At 41.8% G+C, this 8,632-nt stretch overlaps 1 protein-coding gene across 3 annotated transcripts; it reads right to left on the bottom strand.

Moving 5' to 3' along the window:
- Nucleotides 1-124: 124 nt before the first annotated feature.
- LOC125883367 (E3 ubiquitin-protein ligase TRIM39-like) lies at nucleotides 125-8,553 on the bottom strand. Of its 3 annotated transcripts, none has more exons than XM_049567579.1 (7): nucleotides 8,305-8,553; nucleotides 6,010-6,590; nucleotides 5,816-5,911; nucleotides 3,486-3,719; nucleotides 3,208-3,355; nucleotides 3,100-3,126; nucleotides 125-3,013 (listed from the first exon to the last, which is right to left on the bottom strand). In XM_049567579.1, the coding sequence occupies exons 1-7, from the start codon at nucleotides 8,411-8,413 to the stop codon at nucleotides 2,427-2,429; spliced, it is 1,782 nt and encodes a 593-aa protein (XP_049423536.1). In that variant the 5' UTR covers nucleotides 8,414-8,553; the 3' UTR covers nucleotides 125-2,426. The 3 variants fall into 3 exon arrangements, with proteins under 3 accessions (XP_049423536.1, XP_049423533.1, XP_049423534.1); XM_049567576.1 differs by having other exon boundaries at nucleotides 125-3,016; nucleotides 8,305-8,550; XM_049567577.1 differs by having other exon boundaries at nucleotides 125-3,016; nucleotides 6,010-6,587; nucleotides 8,305-8,550.
- Between the last annotated feature and the right edge of the window lie 79 nt (nucleotides 8,554-8,632).

Raw genomic sequence — 8,632 nt, 5'->3', positions numbered from 1 at the left:
CATAAAAGAGGGAAAATAACCCGCCAACCGCCCTGTTCTCTGCCCAGCTGTGACTCAACCACCCTGTTGCACAATACAGATTTGTTCAAATGGTGGATTTAAAAAAAAGTCAGAAGACAGTTGATTAAATTTGAAAATGTTTGTTTTTTTATTTACATTTTTAAAAGGTATTCATTTTCATTTTATTTAATTTTTTTTGTTTGTTTTTGTTCTGCTTTCCAAGAACAAAATACTGATTGTGATACTAATAAAACACAAGCATATATACGTCTACATAGAATAGACTAAATTTTTAATGAAATAGTACTATTTTATTCAATGATAGTTTCTGTTTTTACACTTTCTAAAGAAAACATACCTTCCAAAACTCCCTGTGGGTTTTTTTTAAAAACATGCCTTTAAAACGTTTTTTTTTAAAAACAAAACAGCTTGTTTTCTTTAAAAATCACCAGTCAAATACATAAAAAATACAACCATTTAAATTCATATGCCCCTCCCCTGAGCCAAAATAAAAACACAAGTCCCTACCCAGTGCTTAAAAAATATTCTTGACATGCCTCTCCCTTTTTGCACCACCCTTCCCCCCTTATACATAACAAACAGGCCCTTACACATTGCACATCTGTTACCTATCATTGTTTGTGAAGGGGTCCATTGGGTCATTCATACAGTGTAAATCCATTGATGCAGGCTGTATGTTACTGACGAAAACTCTCTGTGTGTGTGTTGCACGTTTTTCTCCTCACTGATTTGGTCAATCCATGTGATTGAAATTGCAAACTTTGAATGGGCATATCTCATGCCCTGTATGTCGTAGAGACATGAAACTTTGCACAGAGATGCCTCTCCTCATGAGGAACAAATTTGCCTCAAGAACCCATAACTTCCGGTTATATCGATTTTCCGCCGTTTTGAATTTTTTGAAAAACACTTCAAATGGATCTCTTCCTAGGAAGTTTGACCGATCTGCATGAAACTGGGTGAACATAATCTAGGGACCAATATCTAAAGTTCCCTCTTGGCAAAAGTTGGAAAACTTACTAAAACTGAGCTTCTATAAGGCAATGAATATTGCGGAGGGCGTGGCTCATCACATAAAGGTGTATAACATCTCAAGGGTTTCACCCATCACCACGCAACTTTGTAGGCATATGACCTCACATAATCTGAGGGGACCCCTCCATTATTGACCCCATCAAACAAAATGGGGCCGCTAGAGAGCTAATGTCTTATCTAGGCCTAACCGCCATATCGATTTTTACTGAACTTGGTAGATATGTAGAACAGGACGCCTCAAGGTGACTGGAGAAATTTAACTCTAATTGGCAACTGGGTGGCGCTATAACAACAGAACAATGCTTAAAAATGGCTAAAATGTGACCGATCACGGTGGCTCCCCCTGTGGCCCAATGTTGTTGTTTTCTAATTTTTGGTATGACTAAGTCATGGTATGGTATGCTGTACATAATCACGGAAACTGTCAGTGTGTCATTCTGTCAGTCAGTCATTCTGTCTGTCCCACGTTTTTCTACTCACTGACGTGGTCAATCTATGTGAAGCTGCACATAGGCATTGAGGACTGGCATCTATAGGTAGAAGGTGACAAAGCTACCAATGGGTATGGACTAGTATTAGTTATTACTCACAATTCAAGTTCAACCCGATGTTACAGCTCATAGTGTCAGTTTTTACCATGATGACAGAAAATCTGCAACTTGCATTATAAACAGTAGTAGCATTGTTACTCCCCAAGGCTTGTTTTCATGTATCAGCACATCTTGTTGCATGTTCATCAATTAACCCTTTGTGGTCAAGGGTATAATTGGGCATTTTATGACTACTTTTGATTTTACCTTTAATTTTCACCTTAAAAATTCTTTACCTGGCCTCACCTGTGTGACTTTACAGTTATGTTTTCATTTTGACATACTGTATTAACACATTGGACCTAAAATCACGCAAAAAACAACACCAATAGGAAAGAGGGTGTCATGTTTTTTTATTTTTTTTTGCTTGCGAGCACTTTCCTTTAGAATAGTCAATTTTTACTGTTTCTTCTTGCAACAAATGTGATGACAGTATTCAGGAAAAAGCATAGCGTAATCATAAATCTAGTTTTACTTGACCTATCAACACAATTCAAAATTGGTATATAGTTTGAAATTCGCACTCTCGACGAAGTTGAGATTCTCAGCAAGGCTGCGTCTTGCTGCTACGTCATCTTAAATCGGTCATGTGATTTGGATGCACCGGCACGTTCGTCGACTCCAGAGGGTTGAAGCTCTACCCTTTTCCAAATAATTTTACTAATTCAAATTCTTCTCTATTTAGTGATTAATTATTTGTTTCAAATCCATCCAATCCTGAGCCTTAAGATTCCTCCTCCACATTCTACTGAACCCAATTTTTTGACCTCAAAAATTTCCCTAAACTGGAGCACAAACCTGCTCATCCTTCATATCCACATCCTGCTCACAGTGTTTCACAGCAGATATAATCAGAGGACAAGAGTTTTTCTCATCTTGCTTTACATGTGGACTGAAATACGGGAAGAGCTCGTCACTGAACGAACACTCAGTGAAGGAGTAGATGTGAGATTGAGCTGTCACATCGTAGAAGGACACGAGACCTTCCTCGAAGTCCACGAACACCCCGACCTTCTGAGGTTTCTCTTTAAGGGAAAGACGAACCGGTGGAGATGTCAGGGCTGCGTACTTCTCGTTTTCATACAGTACAGTGACCCAGTAACCGCTATCTGGGATCAGAGAGAGTTTCCCTTTGCGGTTTGCATCGCCCCTTGCCACACCCAGGTCCCACCCCGTCTTGTTGCTGACCTCCACCTCCCAGAATGACTTCCCAGAGGTCAATCTGTTGAGCCCCAGGATGCTGGCAAACAGATCAAACCTCTCTGGAGTTTCATCTACTTCCTGGTCCTCCCCTCCATCTTTCACTTCCTTCCCATCATCAGAAAGAACAAGGCGTCGGTGTGCTGTAGTTGGATCCAGCTTTACGTCTACTGTTAATTACAAGTTAAAAATAACAAGATCAGACAACAAAAGCCAATTTTTTAAAAATATATCATGAGGAAGAAACACGTACCTGTAAACTTTGGAAGTCTCTGAAGTTCTGCAAAGTAAACAAATAGTTTTAGATCAGTGAAGTCAATATATTTAGCTTTTAACATTGATCATCATTATTTAACTTTACCAGTGGAGGTCAGCTTCTCTAGCTCCCGTTGGATTTGTTGCAACATGGCTGTTGTGATTTTTCTCAACGTGCCAAAAGACAGTGACGTGTCAAGCTCTAGCTCTGTTGAGTCTTTGAAGCTGTCCAGGTCTTGAAGAGATGGGTATCTCTGAGACAGGGAAAAGGAGAAAGACAGAGATGAATCAACAGGCTACAGAGAAGATCTAACCATGAAAGCCACAAAGATTTTGAGGTAATTGGATCACATTCATTCAGCAAAAATGCTCTACTCCTCTCACCTGAAGGAAAAGGATGTGATCCTCAAGCACAGATATATCGTCCAGCTCAGAGATGGTTTTGTCAAGCCTGTCAATCTCTTCTTCCAACTCTGTCTTGATGTGTTTTGCGTCTTTCTCCACAGCCTCCCTCCTGTCCTTTAGTGGCTTAAGAGCTGCTGCTAGGGCTTCCTCTACAGTGTTCATCACTGCTGTAAACACGGCCTCAATATCCCACCACTCATTCTCCAGCTGGTCCTGGAAATACAGAAGGGTAAGGGTGAGGCCAAGCAACAATACTTGCAGAAATGTTACGTATAACACAATATATATGGTGATCAGATCTGGGTCACTGTAATAAGTGGTCCTATATCCAATATGATCACTGGCAGTGGGACCACTATAGGATCGGTCATATTGGAATTCATGTTTTTGTTCATACATCCATGGTTTCTCCACGTTAAACTTCACTGTGCAGGAGCAGATCACACCCTGTACAGTGTCGGAGTGGTCCGTTGAAATTACAGAAGGCTGTCGTGACAGCGTTATGAGGCACCAACAGAGATATTGGAATGTAGCCTTTGACATCCTAAAGACCCAGACGCACCAAACCAACAAAGAACTAGTGGCAACAAAAAGTGAACCTTGTATCACCTCAGGCTGCCTGTGTAGGATAAGGCTACACCTGAACACACCGCAAAGATTACAGCCAGCAACCAACTAGCATGTAGATTTTTGTGCCTGCTTGAGAGGAAATAACACTTAGCAGGGTAACCACACAACCACATTTACAGAACAAAGGATATTTATTGTGTGCCAGTGAACAGTGATGACAAAACAATTACAAACCGTTTCTGCCAAGGAGCTCAATGGCTGAAAAATAATCTCACCTAATGTCTATGTCATGCCCTCTTGACGGCATTTCTTTTCTTTCTTCTCTTATGTTTCATAAGCGTGCGCTGAGCTGAACTGCCAATCAGAGTGAGGCAACCATCGGATATTTTTTCAAGGCCCTAAGGTTTGTAGGAACTGTTCCTTCGTGAAACCCTCCACATCACGGCCCCATCACTCCAAACCCAGTCTCACTGAGAAGTTGTCAAAATCCGACACTTGGGCAATGACTTGGGGCATCAGACACCTTACAAACAAAGCCGTCCTTTCACATTGGCATGATACGTGGCTGGTCACCTTTATAGTTTAACGGTGCTCAGCAGCGCCAGAAAGAAAAGAAAAGAGAACAGAAGTGAAGGCAGCTAAAGTCCAAGTAGGGCGGGTGGGACCAACAAACACAGTCTTTCCCCCAGAAGACTGGTGTTCACGTCCCGTAAGATTATAAAGCAAAACTCTGTTCTTTTTTCCTAAACCAAACCATGTGTGTTTGTCACCTAAACCCAACCATATGCGTTCATTATTGAAGGTGTTTTACCAACGTAGTGCTTTTATTTTGAAAGAGACTGTATGTAAATGGTAAATTTCCTGTGCAAATGGAAGTGTATTTTGAAAGACAACAATGCATATAACAGGCAGAACTTGACATGTCGTCCCAGAGCAGCAACACACCCAGGGTACCTTTCACATTGTATCTGGACGTGCAAAGTCCATTACCAAATGTCGATATATGTGACGAGGTAGGAGTGAGAATGTGTTGCCACTCCTGACTCCTCTTTCAGCCGCGCACAAGCCCATCTCTCTACAGAGCTAACAGTAGTTAGTAGTTACCTACCAACCTACCACCTACCAATAAAGTTAGCAGATCGAAAGCCCATTCGTGCGACAGCCCTTAATCCCGAAAAAAATGCTTATTGCTCTGAGGAGCCATTTCTCCAAAGATACTACACACTCAAGCACATGACTACTTATTATCTGACCTTCCTATTACTGTGATCATTTAGAGGTGAAACTTGCGTCATTACATTGTTCATTTTTTCCCCAAACGCATGTGTGTAACATTACTGGTTGCACGTGCACCGTTTAAGGGCAGAGATCTGTTCACACTGATATGAGATATGGCTTTCTTTAAACATGAATGTGAACAGTCTCGGCAGAAAGGTCGGATCTGGGGAAATAATCAGAACTGAGCATTAAGTCCTGTAATGTAAACGTAGCCTAAGCATCAACATTTCCATACTACTACACCACTGCTTGGAGACCTTTAGGTAAAGTTCATTATATCACCATCTGGCCCAAGAAGCAGCATTATCATTTGCGTGTACTATAAAAATGTGCTGGCATGGTGTTTAACTGCCACACTGACGCAAACTTGCTTAGCCAGTTTTCACTGACAGACTCGTCTGATTGGCTCTGTAAACCAGGAGAGCCCAGGATCAGTAATGTTTGTCTCTCTTGCAGCTTACCTTGCAGCTCTTGAGAGATGCATTAATCTCATCCACCCGCGTTTTTCTCTTATTAATTTTCTCAAGTAACTCTGCCTTTGTGTTTCCAAGCTTGGCCTGTAGTCAACAAAAAAACAGGTCAAAGTCCAAACTTTGTCTCGTTATTCGTGCACTACTTTTTGGTGATTTGAATCCAAACACATGTTTTAGTTTACCTTCTTCTTGCCCCATTCTTCTTCAGTGGAAACAACCTCCTCCTGATCTTCCTCAGTACAGCGTACACAAATACATCTCTTCGTCTTCCTGCTGTACAGCTCCAAGGGACGTCCATGCTGCAGACAGGCCCTCTCATCCAGGTTCTCCACAGGTTCAACCAGCTTGTGGCCCTTCAACCTTTCAGTCGAAGTATGATTCTCCAGGTGGGTCGAACAATACGAGGCAAGACAGACAAGGCAGGACTTCTTAGCCTTCAGCTTGTGCTCTGTGCAAATGTCACAGGCCACTTCGCCAGGCGCCCCGGTGTACTTATCAGCGTCTTCCTCTGGGGTCTTTGTCATCTCTTCCACAAGGCTTCTCAGGATGATGTTCACCTGTGGGGTTTTACTCACATGTGCCTTGCACAGGGGGCATATACTGTCATTGCACCTACAGTGGCGGTCCAGACATTCCTTACAAAAGGAGTGGCCACAAGCTGTAGTGACAGGATCCACAAACACATCCATACAGATGGAGCATGTTAGATGCTTCTCCAGTGGGCGGGTCTCACTGGGCGACGCTTGAGCGGAGGCCATATCTGCTATAAGAGAATATCATAAGGTTAGTCAGTTAGCGATGTCGTGTCTCGGATTGTTAAGTTCATTTTTGGTTTTGTAAAGACTTTTTTGGTTTGTCCTCAAATATTCATCTAAATGTTCAATGACTCATGAAGTGAGTAACTTCCCTCAGACAGTGGGCATTGTTCCCACAGGTGACAAGGTTAAGAGTAAATGTTAAAACACAGAGTTGCAATACCACAAATAGAGACAGGGTTCCCACGGTCATGAAGTTCCTGGAAAAGTTACGATATTGGAAAAACTGTTTTCCAGGCCTGGGATTGATTTGGAATTCATTTTGGAAAAGTTTTGAATTTCAATTGTCTGTTTTTAACATCATTGAATTAACACAAAATCTGGTGCTGCGCTGCGTGACAGTTGAAACGTCACCAGAATTCCCCAATACTCATTGGCGTGTGCAGCTAGCTGGTGGCAGGAATGTCTAATGAGTGAGTAAAGTTAGCAAGCGCACAGTCTCCCCAAAGTGAATTTGCATTTCCTAGGATAGCGAAGGAATGAGCCCTGCTACTCTCGCTCTGATTGGCTAGTACTCGTTGCCTTCAATGGTTGAATTGGTTAGGGAAGGGGTCGACAACCTTTACTATCAAAAGAGTCATTTTGACCATAAATAACAAGGCTTTGGAGCTTTTAATGAAGGTAAAACAGCCTATGAAGTCTAAATTAGCCTACACTAATAGTCTAAAAGTCCATTGCCTTATCCAATGTGTTATATGCTAACACGGGTGAGCTTTTCAGAGCTGTGTTTCCCAATAGCAGAATAATGGCCAAATTTAGTTGTGGTAAAACAAAGTGTGTGAACATCTCCACACTCAAAATTGCGCCCTTTTTTATGGCACCTGGAGACAGGGTAAAATATTATGGAAAGGTATTGAAAATTGATTGGTATAAAGGTGTGGGAACCCTGTAGAGAAGAGTTAGTCAGTGCTCTATGTGCTATTATGAGCGACACAGAAATATAAAGTTAAAGTTTGCTAATGTTAGCTGATGCTAACTTCCAGGAACTATTGATCACAACAGGCACAGTAAGTTGTGGCAGTGAAACCTGTGTGCATTGAATTGAGCAACACTGTGATTATTACTTAATCCAACTTCTTATTTGAAACAAGATGTTGTGTCTTTTGTTGTAAGTAGTTATCCTGTTGAAAAGAGCCTGGATGGACAGCAGTGTTGAGGACACAGGTTTGCTTGCACAGGTAATAAGAATTGTGGGTTACTTGATCCCTCATTGGGTTTTTGTTGGACAGATTTCAAAAGTCAAGATGACGAAGCATCTCTCCGCACAACAAGGAAACGTCAGTAGAATCATCGTTGTAACTCTACACTAAGGTAATACTGATGACACACCCACTGGATAATTGTGTGTGTGTGTGTGTGTGTGTGTGTGTGAAATCCCAACAGCAGAAACATTAGGAAAGAAAGCATTGAAACTTACGGAGCAAACACGCACTTTGACAAACCATGCAGTAAAAACCTGTCTGAAACACCACAGGTGATCACACTGGAGTTTAATTTAGCCCCTAACTCTAACCCTGACCCTTTAATTGTACAGTGATCGTATAATACTACTAATCCCCTACGGTAAAAAGGGTTAAACATAACCTACTTTCATTCTTGTCAGTCCCTTTTGAACAGACATGCATTTTAAGAATATTTTTTTTGATGTAAGTTGAATATTACCTTTCGATGATTGAGATGCTCTGAATCTCACAGGCTTTTCTGCTTCTCTGTCCACTCCCACCTTGTGTGTGTCCCTCCTCTGGGCTGGCCTCCTTCTCTTAAGTTTCATTTCTGTTTAAAACCTCTGCCAGTTACTTCCTTTACTGAAAGAGGCATGTCGGCAAGCAAATGAGCAACCAAATCGTCTGTTCGCCTGCTGCAGGGTGTGGTGCACGTTGAGCAAGTTCACACAGATCGAATACTGGACCTGCCAAAAGGTTTTACTGGGACACTCACTGAGCTTTTGTGTTTACAGCTCTGCGTATTGCTCAATGTTTAACTGGTAGAC

Source organism: Epinephelus fuscoguttatus, linkage group LG23 (assembly GCF_011397635.1).
Source record: "Epinephelus fuscoguttatus linkage group LG23, E.fuscoguttatus.final_Chr_v1".
NCBI lineage: Eukaryota > Metazoa > Chordata > Actinopteri > Perciformes > Serranidae > Epinephelus > Epinephelus fuscoguttatus.
The sequence above is the reverse complement of the archived record's forward strand: the minus strand, read 5'-3'. Positions and strand labels throughout refer to the sequence as shown.